Source organism: Felis catus, chromosome C1 (assembly GCF_018350175.1).
Source record: "Felis catus isolate Fca126 chromosome C1, F.catus_Fca126_mat1.0, whole genome shotgun sequence".
Taxonomy (NCBI): Eukaryota; Metazoa; Chordata; class Mammalia; order Carnivora; family Felidae; genus Felis; species Felis catus.
The window spans coordinates 50,256,905-50,282,416 of NC_058375.1; the positions used below are offsets into that span (position 1 = coordinate 50,256,905).

At 41.3% G+C, this 25,512-nt stretch overlaps 1 protein-coding gene across 9 annotated transcripts in view; it reads left to right on the top strand.

Moving 5' to 3' along the window:
* NFIA (nuclear factor I A) overlaps positions 1 to 25,512 on the top strand; it is a 376,336-nt gene that overhangs the window by 295,036 nt on the left and 55,788 nt on the right. For 4 of the 9 annotated variants that reach the window (XM_019837122.3, XM_045035930.1, XM_045035932.1 and 1 more), the window contains exons 7-10: positions 589 to 717; positions 2,994 to 3,047; positions 21,719 to 21,897; positions 24,198 to 24,363. In XM_019837122.3, the coding sequence (XP_019692681.1) occupies positions 589 to 717; positions 2,994 to 3,047; positions 21,719 to 21,897; positions 24,198 to 24,363 (528 nt within the window). The remainder of the gene's footprint in view (positions 1 to 588; positions 718 to 2,993; positions 3,048 to 21,718; positions 21,898 to 24,197; positions 24,364 to 25,512) is intronic. The other 5 variants (XM_045035933.1, XM_003990147.6, XM_003990146.6 and 2 more) reach the window with 2 other exon arrangements.

Consider the following 25,512-nt stretch of genomic DNA (forward strand, 5'->3'; position numbering starts at 1 on the left):
TCTATCATATTTATTTAACCAGTTTCAATCGTTAGGAGGCATTTAAGGAGTTTTTACTTATATCTTTTCTTTCTTTTTTCTACTATAAATGATTCATCAGATGAACAACTAACTGAGTTGCCGTTGTTGAGGGTTTTTTTTTTTTTTTTTTAGTGTTAAAATAGCTGAATTATTTAAAATGTGGAGAAAGGGCCTTGGTGCTTAAGGAAGGTACCTGGCAAGATGAAGTGACTGCAGATGAGGTCTTCATGTGCCTTCGAGAGCCTTCTTCCTCAAGGGTCCCAGGAGCCACAGGCATATAAAAACTCTCAAGCAACACTGGAAAGTGGCCCTCTGTAATTAGAAAGATCAATAATGCCAAAATGGACAGCGATTTAGTAAAATAAGTTGAAATCAGTTATAGTCGGATTTATCAGGGAACCATTTTGTCACCTGTTTTGTTCCCATGACAAATTCAAAGCAATTCAGAACAAATTTTGCGCTCACAGGTGGATTTCTTTTTTTAATTCTTTCAGTTTTATCTTTTAGGTTGTACAAGCTGTCGTGCCATGAATTAAAGTGTGCTTATCACTCCATCCTTCTTGCCAGGAATGCCATCTCCAACCACACTGAAGAAGTCGGAGAAGTCTGGTTTCAGCAGCCCCTCCCCTTCGCAGACCTCCTCCCTGGGAACGGCATTCACACAGCATCACCGACCTGTCATTACAGGACCCAGAGGTGAGCTGCTCCACGGGCTCCCTTGGTCGCGCTTAGATCATGGCCTCGGGAGCAAGGGTAGCAAAGTGAGAGACAAGGAGGCCTCTCCCAGAATGCTCCTGAGGGCAGTGAGTGTTCCAATTTCTCATCCTTGGGAGCAGCTTTGGCACCAAAGCCTTGATCCGTACCTAAGGCCAAAAAGGGACCAAAACCTCTCATTACCGGAGGGATATTGCAGAGAGGTGGGAGGTAATTGGAATCGAACCAAAATCAAATCTGTCCTACAGGTTGTACAAAAGAAGTGTGTGTGTGGGTGTGGGTGTGGGTGTGTGTGTGGGTGTGTGGGGGGTGTGTGTGGGGGGGGGTGGGTTAGGTGAGTGTATTTTCCTGTAGTTAGTTACCTGTTTGCATGTAATAAGCTGTTTTTCATTCTCTCATCCCTGCTGATTCCCTTTCCTTGAAACCTGATTTCAATATGTGGCATTTTGCATTGAGATTGTTTGCATCACGGTGTTGACGAGCAGTCTTCACTCACTCCTTTTGAAGTGGTAGATAGTTTGTCTGGTTTTCATTGCAATGTTTTCATTATTTTTGTCCCGTGTGCTTTTAAGTTTATTATTAAAATGTGTCCACAAGAAATATGATTTGTATTTCGCATTAAAGACAAGCTTTAAACCTCAAGAGAATGTCAGCAAATCACTTAACTCGATCTTATTGCAAGATGAAAATATTTATTAGTTTGTTTATGAAACTCCCCACAGTAGGAGTATGAATAACTGTAACCACGTTTACTTTCTTCCACCAGATCATCATTTAGGTAGGTCTGTGATCTACCAGCTGGTGTTATAAAACAGCCTAGAAAGTTACGGTCTCTTGTCTACCTTAACATACACCTGGGGAAACTGATATTTCTTGCATTAATCTCAAAGTGAGACCCACAAATCTGAATCCCTTTATGAATACTCTGGGTGCATCTCAGGGAAGTATGGAAGTTGAGAGGGCCGGCCAGGGCACACGTGCAGAAATCACATTGAAGAAAACAAGTATTTGGACTATTTTGTGAAGCAATTACTATATTTACAATTATGAAAACGTACATGCTCCATCTTTAAACATGTGATCTTGGTAGAATTTTCTCAAGATTTCTTATTATTTTCAATTGTGTGGTGTGCATGCGTGTGTGTGTGTATGTGTGTGTGTGTGTATTATAATTAGAAAGGCAACATACGTATTTTTTTCTGACTTGAAAACCTTGCATCTGAGTTGGATTATACAGTCCCAAAATGAGTCTGTTTAAATGGGGGTAGTATTATGATATTATCCTCATAGTCATTAAGCATCTCAACTGTGGTGGAAAATAAAAGATATGAAGTCCTTTTAGTCAGAAGGTTTTTGGTCTCATGGAGATAAGGCATGTGATGTTTCTTATCTTTTTTATGGTCATTCTAAATGCTAAATGAATGTTAAAAGTAGAAATTTCTGCAGGAACTCAGAGCAGGGGACTATGGAGTTTCATTCATTCATTCAACAACAGTTCCCTGAGTCCCTGTCATGGGAGTTCAGTGGTTCCTGTCCTCATAGAGCATACAGTCTAGGGCAGAGAGAGATACAAGGAAATAAGCATTCAGAAGATAATGTGGAACGTGCTATTACCGCTTTTTACCTAATAAAGAGATTTCAAAATATAGATAGCATTGAAGTCAAATCTTAAAAAGTTGCTTATGTGAATGGAAGGCATTCCAAGCAGAGGAAAGATTCATGGTGTAGCAAAGTAATAAGGATTGGGAAGAATAATATGGCAGCAATCAGGATAGCTGGGTAAGGTGCCTCTTTGCCTTTCCACTTATCTTGTGGATTTTTTAATGTCCTCACCAGTAAAATGGGCCAATACTATTGTTGAAAGAACTTTTCCTCCCAGCCGCCTATGCTTATGTAGAAACACGATAAGACAGTATTTGTAGAGACTCTTTGAGGAGCATAAAGCGATGTGCATATATTACCATTTATCCAGTAAATATTGAGTGCCTTCTATGTGTCTTGCCTTAAAGCTGTAGTTCTACAATTATTAAAACAATTCTACTGTTTACCTGTGAGTGCCAAGATTGGGAGCTTCTTCATGCTACATACTTAAACATATTTGCTGAAACAGCCCATGCTGGGTTGAACCAGAGTGGACCTCCCTAGCCTTCAGAACAATGAGCTTTGATCTTATATTCATAGCGTGAGCAGTGTTTATGAGGAAAAGAGACACCTAGTTTAAGAATTATGAAATACCAAAGATTCTTTGTTTTCACCAGAATTCAAGATGGTTCCCAGTATCCTCGGTTCTCCTTTCTGGAAAATCTACTCAGGTACCCATTCTTATTGCACCCTGCCCCCCCCCCTTAGTGGTCTGGTAAAGGGAATTGGAATAACGTAGATGAAACTCTTTAGTGGTGTTGTCGTGGCAAGAATCTGAGTGGAGATGGGCTAACACGAGACATTTGGGGGCTAAGATATTTTTTAGGGTTGGCATTGAGCGTCTGGCTGTCTGAGAAATATTTGCTGCAGGTGCCATATTGTCCTTTATTCTTCTCTGAACCAGTTGGAAAGCTAATGCTTGGAATGGGATCACAGGATTAAAAGTTGATATTTTAGGAAGATGAGCCCAAACTGAAAGAGAGAGTCTGACCGAACGAGCCAGCGTGGAATAAATGTGACGTGTACATAAAGGAGACTTCAACCTCACATGTTCCTTTTATTGTAAAGAGTTGCCATAACCCAAATCAGTAAATCATTATAGAGAATCCAGACAGACAGTAGAACTTCAAAGGGCCTGGAAGAAGAGAAAGGGTCCTAGAGCACAGGGATGGGGGAAGGGGGTGGGGTTGTTTACTGCACCCTTGCTCAGAATCACATGGTGTATTCACCTCTGGGTAGGACTCAGATTGCAAGGATTCTGCTGCCTTCTTTAAAAATGTCTTAAAATACCTTGACTAGACAAACCCCAGTTCATAAACAATAACTGTGTGACATATCTCAGTGCTCAGGCCAGAGGTGATATTTTTAACAGAGCAACAGCAAAGCAAGGTCACCGTGCTTAAAAAACAGTGGCCCTATTTTTGACTACAGATATAAGCCACATTTGGAAATTTGGTGGCCAGTTGTTACAAAGGAAACCTCTCTTTGAAAGTTCAAAGCAAGTGCAGAAAAATAGGGCCGTGAGGGAGGCAGCATTGTATAGTGGGTAAGCATAAAGGCGTGGGGGTCAAACGGACCAGTGTCTGAATCCTGTCTCCACCACTTCTACCAACCGTGTCAACCTGGTACAGTGCTTTACTTCTCTGAGTCATAGGTTCCTCCTCTATAAATTGGAGATCGTAATCTCTGCCTCAAGAGAATCATGTTGTCTCGGGAGCAAATGAAATCATGTGTTTGCAGTTGTTTGCCCAGTACCTGGAAATAGAGCGTGTACTCAAGTCATACAAACAGTTCAATCACCCATTTTCACCCAGGCTTTGAACATTTTCGTGTCGTCCCTCTTGCTTTCACCTATCAACATTTTGCCCATCCCAAGACCGGTGCAAGTACAATTTTTACATGAAAACCCTTAGCTCCACACAGGCTGCCATCCCCTCACGCTCTGTGAAGTCCCATAGCCTTTCATGTCTACAGATTTCCTCCACTGGTGCCTTGCTTTGTTATTAATGTACATGCCTTGTCGTTCTCGTAGAATGAAACCTTTGAAAGGGAGGATCTATAACTTACACTTTTTATTGCCTTCATTGTGTCTCATGCAATGGATATTATGCTCAAATATTGGTTGAATAAATAAAAAGTATCAGATTGCACATAAATGTACACAAAAGACATCATCCCCTCCCCCACACTGACAAGATCCCATTGCTTCACAAGAACTAAGGGTGATAAATGGCTAATAGTTTATGCAGGGCTTCTTTATAAGGAATGTCCACGGGGGCGCATCAGTCGGTTAAGCATCCGACTTCATCTCAGGTCATGATCTCGAGGTTTGTTAGTTCGAGCCCCGCGTCGGGCTCTGTGCTAACAGCTCAGAGCCTGGAGCCTGCTTCAGATTCTGTGTCTCTCCATCTCTCAGTCCCTCCCCTGCTCATGCTCTGTGTCTCTCTATCAATAATAAATAAATGTTTAAAAAAATTAAAAATATGTATATAAGGAATGTCCACGATGGGGAAGAAAACCTTTATAAGATTATATGAGTAAAACTTTGACATGGAAACTATGGTTTTTCGTATTTTATGCTAGTCCAATCACTTCCCTATGTACATCATGAAGGTAGAAATATGTGTGTGTGGGTTTGTTTGTTTAAACAAATCCCCTCTCTAATATTGGCTTTCTTTGTGGCTTTGATAAATCATTTAACCTTGTGGTCTCAGTTTGGCCATCTGTATCATGGGAAGAATACTTGGCCACCTATGTAGTTAAAATTAGGTAAAGGGGTTAAAGCATTTTGGAATACCCTGGGGAGTGGAGAAGACATTAAGTTTCCATAAAAGCATCTACATGTCATTGTATATTATTACAATTATTGTGTACTTTAAGCTGAATGATTGGGCTTTCAAAAACTTTCTTTTGCCAGCACTCAAAATTTCAGCCATAACAAAGTATTTAATCACGACAGTTTGATTTATGATAATCGAAAAAAAAACCTTTGCTTTTTAAACAAGTCTTCCCTTTGCTTTTTAAACAGTTGTAAATTTGTCCTTTAAATTTGGAGCAGTAATATTTTAGAGTTCCTTGAAAGTTTGTCTTTAGGTGTCTGCCTAAAATCTTTGCTATTTTCAAAAACAAGCTAATGAACGATACTTAATTTAAGTATTTCATTTAATTGAATGCTTTACACTAAGTAAAACAGCTCTGTGCTCTAGGGAATTTAGAAATGGGGAGGGGCAGGCACTGTCCACATCTCAAGGCAGAGGTTGAAAGTAATTAGCGAGTAAGCACTTACGGAGCTTCCCCTAGAACCACAGACTTTCAGAAGAGTGCCCTGGAAATCTGGTCTGATTCATTTCCTGTATCAGCTAAGAATGCGTTTGACTGCAAGTAACAGAAAATCTCACCAAACAGGTCATATTTTTTCTCATATAAAAACAAGTATGTGACTCAGGACCGTTTGAGTCCAAGGATTGAGATTTCTTCTTTTAGCCTTGCTGTAGTCAGTTGTGTCCATCCTCATGCTGTGACCTCATGGCCAGAACTATGTATTCCACAAGATCACCTCTAGCTGCAAGGGAGGCTGGGAAATACATATATATATTTTTAAGCTGAACATATTGCCACTCTGTATAAAAGGGGGCTTTATAAGTAGCTAACTCTGCTAGTTAGCAGTTAGTAACTATTCCACATTACTCTTGCAGATGAGAGAGATCTCAGCCAAGAATAGAAATCAAGTCTCCAACTCAGTGCCTTTACCACTGTATCTGTAGGTGCTGCCTTTTTCTACCCACTGGGAGAAATAAACTGCATTTATTTAAACAATTAATTTGTTTTCACATTTTTTATTAGTAAGACATAACATAGCCATTTAGATCTTTTGATAAGCATGACATAACCCATGTTATCACACTGAGTTTTTTAATAACAGCCATAAACATATCATGTGACCTTTTTTTATTAGCCCACAAATCCTTGCTACTGGTAATGTAGGATTTCTGTTAGATGCAAATCACTTCAAAAAACAATTTTTGAGGTCAGTGTGACTTTTTTTTTTGTTGTTTTAACAGTAACAAGCAACTTTATTAGATTTTTTTTTTTTTTTTTTTTGCCAAGCATACACATACTGTTTAAAAAAAAAAAGGAGTGGTCAAGTTGAAGAAGTTCAAAATCTAGAGACCATATCTGATTTCATTAGAGGTGTCTTAGGGTATCTCAACTTGAGCACTTGAGGTAAGCTGAGTCACTCAGGCATACCTCTTCAGCTCATGCCTGAAGATGTGCTAATTCCTATGAAAACGTGAGGACTGCACGAAATCCTCTTCAACTGTGCCATCTTGCAGCATAGACGCAAAAGAGATCCTTCAGACATTGTCCTCATCTGGAGAAACATTTACAAGTAGCCCTCTCAAGCGTCTGGCCCTGTTTCACTCCACCGTATTCCCTGACTAGCTCTACAGTGTGACTTTTTCAGTATTAAAATCGACTTGCAGACTCCCATTACTGTCTGGGGACCCATTAATTTTTTTCCACAAATATTTATCAAGCACTTAACAGTGTATACAAGGGGCTCTACCAGTTGCTGAATAGAGTGAACACGAGCAGCTTGGACTCTGGCTGGAGAGTGCTGACCTCTCGGTGGATGACGGGACAAGAAAGCTAGCAGTTGTATTACTGTGACAAGGGAAGCACAGGTGTTGTCGGGGACAAGGGCATCCTGACAGAGACCTCTGTGGCATTTGGCACTGTGAGAGTCCAGACAGGCATAAGACTTAGCCCCCGTTCTCCAGCAGGGTACCTTCTAATTGCAAGCACACCAACCAAAGCAACAGCAAACAAGTCATGCTTTTATACAACTAAGTACTGAGGAATTAAAGACATACACGATGTGAGCATGAGACTAAACTGCCCACTTCTTTAGGAGTCAAAAAACATATACAATGAAGGCAGTTTAGAAGTAAAATTGTCCTGGGGTGCCTGAGTGTCTCAGTTGGTTAAATGCCTGACTTCGGCTCAGATCATGACCTCACGGTTTGTGGGTTCGAGCCCCACATCGGGCTCTCTGCTGTCGGCACAGAGCCTCTTGGTATCCTCTGTCCCCCTCTCCCTCTGCTTCTCCCCTACTTGTGCACTCTCTTGCTCTCTCTCTCTCCCTCTCAAAATAAATAAACATTTAAAAAATTTCCCTAGTACCGAAAATATACATAAGATGTGCTAAAACAATAGCCATATAAACCAAAGATTTATCGTGCGGCTTTCAAAGTCATGCCAGTTTCGGTTTGGAGAGGTAGGCAGAAGCATATATGCTCTATAAACCTCTCTAAGTCCATGATCCTCATGATTCAAGCAGGGATCCTGCTCTCAGTGATGAAATGTCTGAGGGTCTGCAGTTAACAATATCTCCCAGTGTGGCCAAGAAAAACATACTGCAGAGAATTATGAGAATTCAGATCACCTTCCAGGAAGCTGAGGTCACCAGGAAAGGTTGGAGGAGTGTAGATCCATAGACAATAATAGAGGAGGAAGGAAGGAGAGGTAAAATATGAAGGCAACACTTATCACTAGATGGCAGGGCCCATTAGAGCAGGAACTATGGCTTTATTCTTCCTATCTGTGTCCCTCAGCCTCGTGCCTGGCATAAGGAAGACACTCAACAAATATTTGTTGAATAAATGAGTGATTGCATGGATTTGATTGAAGGCACACAGAAAGTTTGGGAATAACAGGGAGTCCTTTCCATCCCCCATGTGTAATAATAATAGAATATTCAAGAGCATGTATTTGGTAGCATTTAGGGAGATGCATTGCGTAGTGAATAAATGCTCAATATATATTTGCTTTGTCTTCATGCAGAGCTTCTACTTGATGAGCATTAAGAGGAATACTGAGCTCAAAATGATTATCTGCTGTAAGGTTACAGTTTCTCTTTGTTCAAGTAAAGGACCCACAAGAAGACATACCCCCTTTATCACCACCATAACCGTGGGACCTGTCCCTTGGCATAGCCCCTTCCCCGCCCCCCCCCCCCCCCCAGTACCTAAGTGGTCTGCAAACTTCTTTGCCTCTTAGGAAAGCTTTTAACTTAGTTGTAGAACGGTGCTCCTTTCAAAGGACCTGAATCTAATTTGCCTCTCCTGGTTTAGTGCAATTGAATCATCTCAGGGAAACGAGAAGCAATTAAGTACCTGTTGCTAACAAGGTGCTGAAATAATCTGCCAACAGATGCAAGGTGTTTATTTATTAGTGGAGTATGCCATTTGAGAAGACATTACATTGTCACTGTACAATAGGAATTGCCAGAATTGATTTTCAAATGGAGGCATCATGGGCCCAAGAACACTACCTCTGAAGTGCACTGAAAGACAAGTAAGAGGGCTTGTGAACACTGGTCAAGGTTAAGCTCAAGTGCTGGTGTCCAGCCCAGTGGGAAACACTGCCGGTGGGATTTGAAGGATCTGGAAGGTAAGGAGGAAAAGCAGCTTTTTAGTGAAGGCCCTTTAAGTCCCAGTTCAGGAAATTATTAAATTCATTAGCCAGATACTTACAACCAGCTATTACTGCCCAGCCGAAGGAAAAAACAGTGCCAGCAAATGTTTTAAAACTACAACTAAACAAAAGTCAGGAAGCGTGTAATTAAAACTGTACCTTTATTGTATTGTAAAGAGTTTCACTATGACATGGAAAATATTTAAAGGAGAAGGCTGTTTAGCTAATTTGTCTGCAAGTGAACTGCTTAGTGGAAAACTATCCTAAATTAACTGTAAGGCCACCCACCGAGCGAACCTCATAAAAGGCCATGGCTGCTCAGCTTGGTTCTGTGTCGCCATTCAATAATTACTAGATAAATGCATAACTAAAAGCTCTATTACACTAATAATTTGTACCGAGATAGATGTGTGGGACACCCTGCTGGGTTAATTTGTCATCCCGGCAGCAAACTTCTAAAGAGAGCTCTTCTGTAGGGGAATCCTGCTAATATGTGGTCCCAAGGAGGACAGGTTACAGGAGAAAGACCAGTTGACTCCTTAATCTCTTAAAGAGGCAAAAGGCCCCCAGGTGGAGTGCCAGAGAGAAAAGTAGGGTGATTAACCACGTGGGCCTAGATTTAAACTCATCGTGAAGCTGCCCTCCCTTGGGATTGTTTGCCCCTTTCTCTCCACCTGTCTCCATCGCTCTCTCCGTCTTTCCCTCCCTCTCTACCTCCCCCCACCCGCACCCCCACCCCCACCATAGACCCACATGTGCACACATGGTGAAGGCAGTGGTTCTGAGCAAGGTTGCTTTGAAATCCTCTCATTGATAAGACTTCCTGGTATCGCTTGAACTATAAATCACGTAATCAGCTGAATCCCTATCAGTTCTTTCTTCTTGGTGTAGCTTAATGTAACGTTGATTCTATGTTTTGGACTCCTTTATTTTCCTTTTTTTTGGAATAGAGTAACAAAGTCAATATTGGACTCGTATCTCCTCTTTATATGGAATGTTTTCTTCTGTCACACACACACCCACGCACACACGCACACAATTGCTGTTTTAAATATGAAGCTCACATTGAAGCTTCCGTGCACGGTTTTCAACCTCCCCTATTGACAGAACCATAAATCATGTTAAAGTTAAGTGAATTACTGTAGCATGGAACTGTGGCTTTAACAATGTTTATGTAGTATCAGCTTATCATCCATGTAGGCAAAGGGGGGTGAGCACTGATATTTGGAATGGGAATGTACGGCCCTATTAATGTGGTTGCAGTATCACAGAGATCACCTATTTCATGCTGCACCCTTTGTAGTGTTGAAATTAGTGTACTTAATCACGCGTATAGAATGGTTTTTAAAATGTATATTTCCACAGTAAATTTACATTTGACATGTGCCATTTCTTCATTTTAAATGGCGGTTGCCTTTTCCCCCCCATCAAACGCTTCCTTTTTCTTATGTGCAAAACACCCGTGAGCAACATCAGAGTTGCCAGGTTGCAATACAATAATAAGGGACCCGAGAACAAACACTGCTGAAAGGAAATAAACCGGTTGACCTCCAAAAAATAATTCAAATGGGAGCAGCGGAGTGCAGTGAAAAGTGCATGGGCCGTAGAGTCGGCCAGAATAGAATTCGGATCCTGGCTGGCCACTTGGGATCCACGTGTGCTTGAACTAGTCACCTGTCTTCTGCCTGCCTTTTGTTTTCCCACCCGTACAGAACTTTAAAGCATGAGGAGGAGGAGGAGGAAGAAGTGAAATGACATATGGAAAGTGCTGGGTACTGTCACAAGGATGTCACGAAATGTTCACCACCTCTGGGATGTCTTTTATCCTCACTTTGAATGTGGTTCTCTTGAGAGGGTCCTTACTTCCTTCATTCCCCACTCCTCCTCCCCAGTTGTCTTCTACCTGCTCTTATGGGTCCTCTCCGGGAGGAGCCTCATGTGCTCAGACCAGGAGATGTGGTCCCAGGGAAGTCCACCAGCCTGGTTACCCTGTCACACTGGGAGAACAGGGGAATCTCCCCAGTGGGGCAATAAATAGCTCCCTCCCGGGATGGGTAGCCCTTCAGCCATGGTAGAGACTTCACTTTGGCATGTCTTCATTCAGGCATGGCTCTTGCTAAAGTTAAGCACCGTTTTTGTTCGCAAGAGTCTGTTGTTGATAGGAATCAACTCAGCATATAATTATTGAGCACTTCCCATCCACCAAGCAGTGTGCTAGGCCCTGATGAGCAAACCAGACAAGTCCTGTGCCTGCAGTCTAATAAAACAGACAGATATGAAACAGATTACTATTAGTGTGATGAGATTAATGAGAGGGGAATTCAAGAAAGTGATAATATAGCACAGGTATGTAAAGTATTTGTGGGGGTCCCTTCTATTGGCATGCAATATGAATTTAGAAAACCTTGGCATCCCTGAGGGATATCTCCAGATCTTCCCAAATCCAAGTTCCCGAACACCATGAAAAGTTGCAGAATTACTGCATACCCTGTAATGAATGGCTTTGAAGATATGTTAATATAGACTCTTTCACGTGAAATATTCTTGTCAGTGAGAGAAACACATCCAACTTCCTTAACCATCCCTCTACTGCTCTGAAAGAAAATCACGGACTGGTGGTGCCTGTAACCAAAAAGTCTAGGGGTTTTTGGCTTCAGGTAGAGCTGGATCCAGAAGCTCAGGTGATACCTTCAGAAATCTGTATGTTGTTCTCTCCCCTCAGCTCTGCTGTCTTCTGTGTGAACTTCATTCTTAGGCTGAATCTCTTCGGACTGTGGCATTAATGATGTGAGCAGCTCCAGGCTTAATTCTCACCAATTTAACAATCCCAAGGGAAAGAGAACAGCCTTTTCACAATAGATCTAGGAAAGGTTCTACTCCTGGATGCTTATGGCTCTGATTGTCCCGGTTTGGGTCATTCGCTTGGGTCACTTTTGGAACAGTCCTTATGTTTAAAAGATAAAGGGGTTCTTATTGGCGTAGCCTGAGTTGCACGCTTACCTGTGGAGCCAGGGGGTAGGGTTAAGGCCACTCTAAATACATAGACTGAGGCTGAGGGAAGGATAGGTATCCCCTCCCCCCAAATAAAAACCATAAGAGCTCTGTTTCCAGACTTTCTCACCAGCCAAAGTGACTTACTCCTGCAGTTAGGACTTGCAGAGCGCAGGTAAGGTCAGGTCCTAGAAAGTGACTATTAGCCCATGCCATGAAACTCCGGGTCCATGAAAACAGTTGAAAACAGTTCAACTCTTGATTCCCAGTTATCTCATGTTGCCACATTGCATTGTATGTTCCTGATTATTTCTCACGTATCCTAATTTATTCTAAAAAAAAAAACAAACAATGCTAAGAAGAATGAATAACCCACAGTCTAATACACTATCTAGCACAGAGCTGATTCTCAACACATACTTTTTTTTTTTAATTTTTTTTTAACATGTATTTATTTTTGAGACAGAGAGAGACAGAGCATGAACAGGGGAGGGGCAGAGAGAGAGGGAGACACAGAATCTGAAACAGGCTCCAGGCTCTGAGCTGTCAGCACAGAGCCCGACTCGGGGCTCGAACTCATGGGCCGTGAGATCATGACCTGAGCCGAAGTTGGATGCTTAACCAACCAAGCCACCCAGGCGCCCCTCAACACATACTTTTTAAGTGAGTGAGCCCCACTATGTACTAGAATTAATTCTAGTCTCAGATCTTTTCTTCTGTGCTATTTTATCCAATTTATAGATAAAGAAAGGTGGGCTCAGAAATGTTCAGTAATTTTCCCCAGATTAGGAAAGGGAGTGGTGATTTCAAGCCCAGGGTGGTTGAGCTGTAAAACCCACACATGCCATACAGTCTCCATCTTGCAGTAAAAGAAGCCAGGAGGCTGACACAGAGCTGGTTGGTACCCAACCAGGGATCAAAACGTGAACCCCTGACTTCAGACACGGGACTGACTCTTCTCACACTTCCTCCCTGTGTGTGTGCAGTCTACCACAGTAGGAATAAACCCTTCAGTCCTCCGGGGAGTATTCAGGAAGATACTTGGCATTCAGGAGGACACTTTGAAAGTAACATATCTCCCAGAAATAGGGGCTTAAACTCCGATGTAAACCTGACAGTTCGGTGAGGGAGATGCCGCAAATCAGCCCACACTTTTGTGTTTATCGTGGCTTTTGTTGTTGTTTATTTGCTTGTTTTTTTGCCTTTTTTCCCCCCCATGTCGGCAGACCACTTGCAGACCACCCAGGCCCCATCCCTTGGTAATCCTCCAAGAGGCTGGAGCACCCCTGCAGATTTTACTTGGGAAATTCTCCTTTGCAGGACTGCAGTTTGTAATTCCAGTGCATGTCCAGCCGGTTGTTAGAGGACTCCCTGCCTATTTCCATTAACCTCCATGCTTGTCCATTCTGTGGGGTTGCTTTTTTCTCCAGGGTTTTGCCATGTTTCTTATTCCTCATCTCTCATTTTGTAGGATTGCTTACATATTATGTAGAAGCTCACATTCCTGGGGCACCTGGGTGGCTCAGTCAGTTGAGCCTCCGACTTCGGCTCAGGTCATGATCTCGCAGTTTGTGAGTTCGAGCCCCACGTCAGGCTCTGTGCTGATGGCTCAGAGCCTGGAGCCTGCTTTGAATTCTGTGTCTCCCTCTTTCTCTGACCCTTCCCCACTCATGCTCTGTCTCTCTCTGTCTCTCAAAGATGAATAAACGTTAAAAAAAAATTTTTTTTTTAAAAAGCTCACGTTCCCTTCATGGAATAGGATTCTTTTCAACTCTGCTCACTCAACAGTCCCTCTTCATATTTCCAGTAATCATCACTGTTGTGTGGTGTTTGAACACATCTCACCTTAGCCATCATGGCAGCCTAGGCAAATAGTGCACAAATATCACGTGTTAGAGAGAAGGTGGTCAGGATCCAAAGGCTGGGGCGCTATCATACAGAGCTTGAACAAACACACTCAGAGGTCTTAAAGCTCTAAATATTACAGCCTTCCCAAAGTCAGGGTGTCTTAGAGACTGAGTCCAGAAATACTCTATACCTTGATATCTCAGAAACATTTGAAAAATAATTTCTTTCAAAGGGCATGTGCTCCCTTGTTTCAGATGTTTTAGATTTCAGTGTTCTCACTAGGGACCAGTTGTACTCAGTATTTGTGTGTAATTCCAGAGACGAGATTCCACTGGAATGTAAAGCTAGGTGAGCCTCAGCAATTGGGTTCAAACTCTTCATTTTGCAGAGGAAAGAACTGGAAGAGAAAGAAGTTGCCTACATTTATTAAAATTTATTTTTAATTTTAATGTTTATTTATTTTTGAGAGAGAGAGACAGAGCATGAGCAGGGAAGGGGCAGAGAGAGAAGGAGACACAGAATACAAAGCAGGCTCCAGACTCTGAGCTGTTAGCACAGAACCCAATGTGGGGCTTGAACCCACAAACTGCAAGATCATGACCTAAGCTGACGTCAGATGCTTAACTGACTGAGCCACCCAAGTGCCCAGAAGTTGCCTATATTCATAAGCCAAGTAGTGGCAGAAACAAAAGTCCCTTAATCTAGTTAGAAATTTTTCAAAAAAAAAATAATAATAAAAAATTTTTCTTAAAAGTACTCTAGATCTTCTTTAAAAACTTTTTTTTTTAGATTTAACATGTATTAGATCTCCAATAAGCAATTCCCCAAAACCGACATGGTGGCCCTTTCAAGGGAATGATAGAAATTTCTATTGTATTCGGGTTTGGGGAGGCCAGGAGGAAGACATGGGTAGACTCTGGTTAGCTCTGAAGTGTGCTTGGATAGCAGGGGTCTACGTGGTAAAGGGGAGTTCAGTATGGACACTCACGGATTGTAGATGTAAATGAAAAATAGAGTCTAGAGGGAGATAGCCCCATAGTTGTAAGTTTCTAGGGTAAGTGTCGAAAGTTTGATATCTAAGCAAAGGTACAGGTTCAAAGCATATTCGGTCAAAAAGAGTCTTCATAGGTCATTGTATCTATGGTATCTATGACTGTTAGACCAAAGTTGTTGCTACTGTTGTTTTGTTTTGCATTTTGTCGTCTAGAGATTTCTTTTCAAGATGCTTATGTCATGTCCACCCTGATAGTACATACTCTTTCATCAATATTTATGTATTTATTTGTCCAAGAGACAGGTACACAGAAGGTAGGTCTTATTCTTACTTTTCTTTCCCCCTTGTGTATTCTGTGATCCAAACAGGTCTTAGAAAATGGGAACAAATTTCAATTTATACATCTCCCATCCTCATCTCCATCCCTATGATAGTATAACCAATAAAAGAAGCTATTGATTGATCACTTACCCACATGGTCAAGAACTACACCCTGTGCCTTATATACTTTGTCTCATTTGATCCCAACAACAAATCTATGAGATATTATTAGCCCCATTATACAGATGGCAATACTGAGTCATAGAGAAGCTCAGAAACTTAAGGCATAACTGGTTTAAGTGGAAGATCTAGAATTTGAATCTATACCTATCTGGCTCTAAAGCCCATGGTCCTCATATTATACCTTTCCCTTTTTTTTTTTTTTTACTCATATGTTTAACTTGAAATTATACGCACACAGGTGTGGGAAACTAGCACAGACCAAAGCAGGTTAAATAATGGTGAAGAGAGATAGCAAAGAGCTACAGTGGGGGATGGGAGGAGTGGGTATAGGTGGTCAAAAGGTACAAGCTCCCAGCATAGAAAAGAAGAGTGGCGATGGGTAGTTAGTAGAAATACAGAAGGCAAGCTGATTACTTTGAAAGCTTCCAAAAGGTGAGGCTTCAGCCGAAAGGCTGATCAGGACAAGAACAGGGTTTGATGGGGAAGAGATGAAAGTGATTGTCAGGTGCTCAACCCATGAGCAGAACATGGCAAGTGTTTGGAGAGTGAACAGGAATTATGTGGGTCTACACCAGGGACCAGCAAACTGGGGCCCACAAGTTAAATCGAGTCTTCGGCCTGTTTTTGAAAATAAAAATGTAATTGGCACACGGCCACACTCATCTGTTTATGTAATATCTGTGGCCGCTTTGGAAGCATAGCTGCCGAATTGAGTAATTGCAACAGAGACCATTCAGCCGACGAGGACTAACCCCTTCACTCTCCGGCCTTTACAAAAAACGTGTGCCCACCCCTGGCCGAGGTTATCAGCCAGGGCCTCAGAGCAAGAAGAGTCTTTAAGTAGCTAAAATTGATCTACATAATAATTTTAAAAGAACCTCACCTGTTCCCCCCGCCCCCCTTTCTGTCTGCTTTTGCAGAAGACGTTAGAATTTGGTCTCCAACCTGAAGATCCCCTTAATTAAAATGGAACAGAATACACCAATCATCTTAGAAATGTAGCATAGAATCAAGTTTACTCTGGTAGCAGCAATATAAAAATACTGGTGCTTTCCCCATCATCATGCAAGGTCATGTTTCTCTCATATGACCCCCAGGTCTTTCACATGCATCTCGGCGACGTTAAAGGTATGTACTGTGTGTTTTGAAAACCTTGGCTTGCCTCAACTTAAAGGTTTATGATTTAGAAAAGGCTCCACCTCCTAATGGTTTGAAAACCATTGCTAATTCCCCTTTCCTTGCGTCTCCGTTAAAATAAATCCCATAACTCCAAACTCCTGGGCTTTCATAAGTGGCAGGTCTGATCATGCATGATTTATAAATTACAGCTATGGACCATTAAGATAGATTTCTCAGCTTTAGGGCAGGCTACAGTGGTGTTATACACTGTGGTTTTGAATTTCTGAGGAAGCCAAGTACATAGTAGTTGACAACCCAAATAATTCAAATTCCATTTGCCTTTGTGGAAGGCTTTTTTTTTTTTCTTTAATGCAGTATTTTTTTTTCTTCCACTTTCCTCTTTTAAAGTTCTGCCTTATTAAAACCTTTACTTCTTAAACATGAGTAGTCAGGAGTTCTTAATGCCACCCATTGCTTGATGGAAATGGTTATTTTTGTGTAAAGAACATCTTACTACTGAAGAGAGATGAGTGGCTTTTTCTGGTAATGGTGCTAACACAGAAACAGTTTGGACTCTCACCTGTTGCCACTGACTCAGTGTTGATTAATGGTAAGACTGTGAAGTTTTACAAATGCCAAGGCCTGGGAGTGATCATTCCTTCTGTGAGGGAAGAAGGCCGCGTGTAACACGGTCTTAAAAGCACACACCTGAAGGGGGATTAGGTTTTATTGTTTGCGCTGCTCTCTTGATAGCTTTTCTTTGGAGTCTCGAAAGCCAATGCTAGCGTGAAAAGAATCCAAGTCCCTGTCCAATCTGTGAGAATCTGTGACAGTTTGTGGACGAGGAGTAAAGCAATTAATCCTGTGTCAGGTTAAATACAAGAACATATTTCACCCATAAAATTTTGGTTGGAAGAAAAATGTGGGAAGGTTCTATGAGTTTGGGCAAAACTAAAAATGGTGAGGAGGGATTACTTCCTTCTCTTTTTTTTGTTTCCTCAAGATTTATAAAAAGAATGAAATACAGGTTTCCAAACTTACCTGGCTATGCCTCCCTGACGTCATCTTATTTTGAGCTAGAATATGTGTCTATAAGGCCTTCCCGCTATGGAGGACTCATAGACCAAGAGTCACTTGGATCAAAAAAGTCTCTCAACATACATAATAACCTAGTAATGACCTTGACCTTCTCCATCTCCAGTTCTAAATCTGCTTTAAAGAAGAAATTATCTTGGGGCACCTGGGTGGCTCAGTCTGTTAGGCATCCGACTTCAGCTCAGGTCATGATCTCGCAGTTCGTGGATTCAAGCCCCACGTTGGGCTCTACGCTGACAGCTCAGTGCCTGGAGTCTGCTTCGGATTCTGTGTCTCACGTTCTGTCTCTCTCTCAAAAATAACATGTCCCCTGCTCACGTTCTGTCTCTCTCTCTAAAATAAATAAACATTAAAAAAAAAATAAAGGAGAAAGCATCTTTAACTTACATATATAGTGTCAAATGTTTAGCTTTTTCTCTTTCAAACTAAAACCAAGAAAATCTTTTAAAGAAGCGGGGTGAGGGGAGGGGAATGGAGTACAAACAAGTAAACCAACCTGTCTGACCTGCTTTCTCTTTTATAAGTATCTAGTAATATGATCATTTTGTAATAAATAACTGAGCTCTACACCCTTTGGAAAATTCTGGCTCCCTGTTTTTTTGAATTGTGGCTACTTTGTTCAGAATGTGTAGGCAGTGCTATTCTGGCCAAAGAAAACCTGATCAAATTTCCTTCCTTCTTACTCGGATTGTTTGTGAAAAGCCTAGCAGTTGTTTTAAATAAGTCTGGCCTCTGGTTAAAGTTTAAACCGGTAGTGAGATCCACCCAGAGCAGAGTGTTTCTGACACTCTCTGCTGCTCCTGGCCTAGGGTACTAAGAGTATTAGACCCCAGAAGCAGCCAATTTTGTAGTGCCTTTTAATACACAAAATTGTATTAACATCAACATGGATACAGACGGATGCACTGCAATAAACTGTAACCACTTGAGAAAAGCCTTTATTGACTCTCAAGTAAATAATGCACATTTTAAAGGACCTAAATATGCATTTACATAATGTGCTATAATTTTTTATTGTGTCAACTACTCACACACACACACACACACACACACACACACACACACATACGTCCATAAGAGATGTTTTCCTCTGTCAAAAATCTGGACTTTTATCATTCTTTGTGCATTACGTTAGCACCACACCAGATTCATAATGGTAGTTTCTTTCTCTCTGTAGGATCCCTGACCGGAAGATCTCAATGTACCTTTAATGAATTTCACTGATTGGGCGATTGATTGGTTTAACCCCAATGACACTTGCTAAAATGATTTGAGACTACTTAGACATAAACATATAGGCACACTGAAAACATCTAATCCAAGAGAAAGGAGAGAAGACAAGAAATAGGAGAGAAGAAAATACAAATTTAGATGTTGCTGAAGGCTGAGCTTTAGAGAACGGAAGAGCAAGGGTCTCATCCAGTAAGAGTAATACTAGCAGTTTATCTAAAGAAATAGCATGTATTTAATAATATTTAACAGAACTGTGCGATGTCTATAACACAACTATTTTCTGTTTGAAGAAATTAAAGCTCAGGATCTTGAATGATTTATACCCAGTTTCACAGTGAACTAATGGCTGAACCAGAAGGTCCAAGGCATGAGAAAGTAAGGGTTGTGAAGGATAACCCTCTGAAATGCAGACTCAGCAATTGCCTCATTTGAAACTACAGGTTAAATGATTTCCTGGTGCTAACTAAGAATTAATTGGTCCTTATAAGTCAGTCATTGTAGAATTAATTTCATGTAGTACCATGTGTTCTTAGGTTTCTGTTAAACTCGGGGCCACAAGGGAAATTGTTTTAAGAAAATACAGTAAACTAAGATCTAAATTTGAGTTGCTAACGATGTTCTTTTACGTATTTAACAACAACAAAAAGGGCAGGGATGTTTATTAACATTAACGGAGGGATCCCGAGATGAGTTGAATGATTCCCTCTGTCAAGTTTCTTTAACTTTTATCCACCTGGTATTTACTCAAGTGATTTTTTGCCTTGGGCAGCATTCTCTGTTGGCCACTACAATTTCATAATTGAACAATCATTTATCACTTTCCTTCGAGCACCTGAGGCATTGCCGCTTTATCATTAAGGTCTGCTTCCCCGGGACTCTTGACAACGAAGTTCCCACGTTTGTGTTTGACGTGCTGCAGAAACCGAGCCTATCATTTTTTTGTGCTTACTACGGTCCCAGCCTTGTTTGGAAAATACTACATTCTGCCCCTGACTAGAAACTATTTGGTCGGATGTGATGCTGGGTCACATCTTCTCGCTACCAGTAGAGACAACCATACCATATCAGATGGTATGGTTAGGTGAGACAAAACTCCTTTGGCTCTTTAAAGCACAATTGGCAAAGTAAGAGATGACCAGAGCCATTTAACGTTTTAGCCTGTGGGTTTAAGCTCAGAGGCAATAATGCATCACCAGATTTATCATTTATTTTGGGAAGTCCTAAGTTTTACTAGTTTTTCTATAACCCTCCTGGCTTTTTTTCCAGGTGGGGAAAAAAACCAAAGTTTTAAGTCTATCTGTATGGTTCTTGGTTTCTGTACCACTCTTGTATGCAATCGCTGGTTGTACGTTCAACTAGTATTTATGGAGGGCCAGACACTGTTCTGGGGATCTGACAGTGAACAAGTAACTAGAAATAGCTATTTACTCAGATGGGAAAGACTGGAAGAAGAGCACGTATAAAGGGTAGAAGATCACAGGAATTCTAGTTTCAATAGGCTATGTTCAAGATGCCCTCAATTGCATGACTGAAGATGAAACTTTGTGTGCTGGCACCCTGCTGTATCCCATGCCCATAGTAGCAGCCCCATCAGTGTTTATGGGATAGATTAAAGGTTGCATGAATGAAGGGTCCCCTCAGATCATCTGCAAGACGTGGATTAAGACTATCGCTTCTACTCCAAACCCCCATTTGCACTCTTTGCAAGCTACAGATGCTATTCTGAACCCCCAAGTCCTTAGCCATTTCAATTATTACAAAGCACCCCAATACTAAAGATATCCCAGTAAAGAACAAAGAACCCATGGCCAGTGGTCAGTGGCGATGTATGATTTTTACAGTCTTCAGCCATGCTTACTGGGTAGTGGAAGAAAGTGTGGCCTGTCTTGCTTCGTTTGTTCCACACTTTTATGAGTCCCTCTCGGTATTAGGAAACTCTTATTCCCCAGACATTGGGGCATCCCTTTGTTTGGCCTTTGCAGGGACTCCCAGAGTTTGAAGACTTAAATTGCAAAGAGTAAGGCAGGATAAACACTCTCCCCTGCTTTTATTTGGGGGCTGTTTCTCTGGCCCTCCGTGAGGAAAGCTGCTGCTTTGGCGTCACTTGGTTTGAGCATCTCCGACCCTCCCTGTGTGCTGCTCTTCTTCTCCGGCAGATTTTATCAATCACCCTTCGAATTCGAGGGCAGAAGTTCTCTCAGGAACATTATCACGCGGTTCACATAAGTTTTTTAATCTAATGTAATCTTCTTGTACCAATAAAATTTAGCAGGGCTCAAATAAAAAGGAGTAACAGTTGTCTGAGATCTTGTATCAATTTTTATGGGCAGAGGGCCCACAGTTCAGCAGGGGTCACTGCCCACTCAGCCTGTGGGTTCCCCTGTCTAACATTTATGCATTTCTGACTTTGGCTTTGAATTGGCCAAAACAAAAAAAAAAAAAAAAAAAAAAGAGAGAGAGAGAGAGAGAGAGAGAGAGAGAAAAGAAAAAGAAAAAAGAAAGAAAAAAAAAGGCTACGTGAACCTTCCATGTAAAGTGAGGCATCCAAATTACACAGGTTCATTAAGTGATCATTTACTACATACTTCAAAAAAATTTCATCCTGTATTAGTCCCTAGAAATTTCCTTGAAAGGGGTATAAGAGCTTTAACAATGAATTATTGTCTATGGGTTAGCTCAGCATGAAAGAGGATCCATATGTGCAAACTAGAATTTGTCATATGTAATGTCAGTTAAATCAGGTCTAATCTACCAAATACATTTTTTATTGCTTGCTTCATTAAAAAGGCTCTTAAGGTAATGAATAATCTTCAGCTTCACCAAGGATTATTAATGCCTTTATAACTCATGTCCACTGAAAATGGAAAGACAGCCTGAAACTCTACCCTAATCTAACCTCCATGTTTGTCTTAGAGCCTTGAGGAAGAAAATCTATCAGACGTACCCAGTGTTAAATTCAGCCACATGAGCAGTGGTATGAGTTGGGTCTGGAAAGAAAGAAAAAGGAAGCTGGACCGGGCTTAGGAGCTGTGGCAGAGCGGGACTGTCTCTTCGTGACTCTGACGCTTTCTTTTCCTACAGCAAGCCCGCATGCAACACCGTCGACTCTTCATTTTCCGACGTCGCCCATTATCCAGCAGCCTGGACCTTACTTCTCTCACCCAGCCATCCGCTATCACCCTCAGGAGACGCTGAAAGAGTTTGTCCAACTTGTCTGCCCTGATGCTGGTCAGCAGGCTGGACAGGTGGGGTTCCTCAATGTAAGGAGACCTCCTTTTTTTTTCCAATTTCTTTAGAAATATTAACCGAATGTAAAAATAACAAGGGGAGACCTTATGACCATGTGACATTGTGCTCTAATGTTGTGCTGATGGACTGCAGGCAAATGTCATATTTATTCTAGATTGTGGGAAAGTTAACTTGCTCTAAGAGTGATTGGCCAGGGTTTAAAAAGTGTTTGTGTTAAGTTCGCAACTGTCAAGTTTATGGATATAAATCATCTCAAGGGTGAACTGTATAACCTTCTAAGGTCTGTGGGCTGATAATTCCACCTCACGCACACTAACCCTCGAGCTCACACAGTTAACAAAATAGAAAGACCAAATAATTTTAAATAATGATTTGGAGGGGAAGGGAGGGGTGGGGGATGAAGGGGGCACAGATGTTTCAGATCAGCTAAGTTGATATTTTTTAAAAATACAGTCTTCTAACACTTTAGATCAAGTTGACCAGTACTTGAACTCAAGATGCTCGAAGTACAGTTTATTATGGTTTGTTATTTCTGCAAGTAGGTTATCTTTCCCACTTATCTTTGTATAAAGCTAAACAGTATTCGGCAGCTTCAAATGAATATTTTCGTTTTTTCTCTAAGCAACCAAATAATCACGATTTGAAATAATATTCCAAATGTAAAAGTGATTTTAAAAAAATCACAAATTTTGTTTCAAAATGGAACTAAATGTTTACAATTGGATAGCTGCATCCCAAAGCCAATAATAATAATAATAATAATAATAATAATGAATAGTAAATAATGACCAACAGAAAGCTACATGTGATTTTCCTTTTCTCCTAATAGCTGCACACGAAGCCGCAGATGAGCCGTAATTATTATTGCCTAATTTAGAATATTATATCACACGGCCCTGTCACTGATTTTCCTCCCGTGCAGAAATACCTGATTCTGCATATCTGAGACAGAACAGGCAGCTTTGACTAATGTCTGGTGATGTGTTAGCAGATACATTTCTGTCTAGACAACAAATCAATATGGGGCCTTTTTTCTTTTTGCTTGTGTATTCATTTGCTTGGCTTATTCCAAAGCATTCACTTACGGACTTTCAGCCCGCTCAGAAATAACACACGGACAAGTTTGCTAGCAAGAAAGCACAGCATTCTGATTGTCAGACAAGATATCTTTGAGGAACAATACCAAATATATAAGAGAATGTAGATGAGGGGCTAACTGAGGCTGCGTCTGCAGAATTATTAAGCTTACGCTCAAAAGCCTGGGACAACTGGATCTCCCTCAGCTGAATTTTGATTCGGGACTATAGCCTAAATACCAGGTGTTATTATTGGTTGCACAGTATCACTGAAGTCTGGAGTCAGAAAGGCCACCTGAGAGACCATGAAAAGTCTGAAGTGACCACCAGCATCAAGAATCTCACTTTTAAATTTCTAACTTCTTAAAAATAGTCATGACATTATCGTATATAAGTATCAAACTCCTGGTTTTGTGTTTTGATCAATATTTTATAGGGTTTAAGGCAGGTCTGTTCGTGGGACTATTTTGAAAAACTTGAAAATAAAATGGATCTTATTGCTTTCTTCAGAGGGGAACTTTCTTTTGTTAAAGAGCTGTTATTTGGTTGTTCTAACATCAGGCAGCCAAATAAATATGACTTTTATGGCATATGCTTATATAATTTAAATCAAAATTAGAAGTGATATTTTTCCCTAGCAGAATTTTGACAGCTCAATTCTAAAGTTTCTGTGCCTGATGTTATACAATATGTGAAAGAAATTTTTCATGTTCACTTAACATATTTATTAAATGTTATATAATATCAACTTTGAAGAGTGAAAATAAAATATTATTTTTAATTTCCGACGCATATTTGGGAAACCTTATTGTATCTGTGTAAATAGACATGACGGAATAATTCCACAACCTATAAAACACTTACATATGAAATAAGTAATACTCGTGGGAATGATGATGAAGGTAGCAGTTCATACAGAAGTGAAACATTCCAAGCACAAGTTGGCAGGTCGTTTTACGGAAGCAGGATGTAAAGAAGGCCAAAGTAATTCGAGAGATAAGTTGAGGCTACGTTGAGCATGTGTGCCTAAGACTACACTTTTGCGGAATGCCTTAAGGACAACCCAACAGTTTTTTAATCCATATGCTCTTATGCAAGAACTCAAGCAGCTAGAATACTTCGTAATTTTACATAAAAAGATGGACTAATGCATGTTTCATTTGCAGAAGCCGCTAATGGTCGGTATGTGTTTCTTCTTTTCCTTCTGCGTGTTTGTTTTGTTCCCGCCCTCACAGCCCAACGGGAGTAGCCAAGGCAAAGTGCACAACCCATTCCTTCCCACCCCAATGTTGCCACCGCCGCCGCCACCACCGATGGCCAGGCCTGTGCCTCTGCCGGTGCCAGACACAAAGCCTCCAACCACATCAACAGAAGGAGGTGCAGCCTCCCCGACCTCACCCAGTAAGTACGGCTGAGACGAGGCGCCGGTCACTGATAAAGCTCTGTGTACTTGAATCCTCATTTAAAGTTTCGTCCCAACTGCACAGGCTCTAGTGATAGGCACTCATCCCCAGCGACGGTTGTAGCGTGGGTTTGCAGGGCCGAGACAAGATCACAGCGAACACCGCTCTCGGGTACCGTCAACTACACCAGATGTGGAAGTGACTGGGTGTTTGGGCGGATAACATGGTGCAACTATATGCCCAAGACTGAGAGCAAGATATGACTCTTAAATTTTGCATATTATTTCAGTAGCTGTGAGTGCTCTCAAACACAGAGATCATCAAACAGCATCTACTTGCATTCATTCTTATTAGCAAAAAGCTCCTTTTGCTTTTGTGTAGGCCTGCCTTCCAGCAACTTACAGTCCAAGAGAAATGCATTTGATGAGCTGTGCACCTCATACATCACACAGGAAAAAAAGGTTTAAACGTTGACCACTCACCAAGAGCAAGAGCCTGGCAGAAGATCAGAGCTGATAACTGGTGCATGGTCAGGTGTGGCAGGGGGAGGTGATAGAAAGTATAATGGGATGGAAAAAGAAAAGAAACTCTTGGCTCTTCTCTGAATAGTGTGGGAACATGTGATCAGATGATAAAAACCTTTTTAGATGATAGGAATGATTAGTTGCTGAATTAGAGGGATAGTTCCTGATATTTTAAAGATGGCAAGGGGATAGGAATAGCTCGATCACATGAATTTGTCTTTTGTTAGTACCTGGAACGATGTCAAAAAAGAGTGATGGCCGGAGACAGAGTTCTGAGGTGTTGGATGGACAACCTAACCTTGACAGATGATGCGATGAGCACCTCCTTAAACCTTTACTGAGGGATCAAAGTATAAGAAAGGATAGGAATTGTGACACTAATGCTAAGGAGAGCAGGTCTCCAAGGAGGTCCTCAAAGGTGAGACTGGAGGCAAGGAATCCATTGAGGAAAACATGAGAGGAGACCAGGAAAGAAATGTTAAGGTCTAGAACTTGAGCAGCAGTTGCAGAAGTTGAATGGACAGGAGCATGAGGAGGGATATTTTGTAGACCTCAGCCATGAGTGTAACAAAGGATGACTCTACACCTTCTAGGTTCCTTACTTTCAGTTTGGGGGACATAAT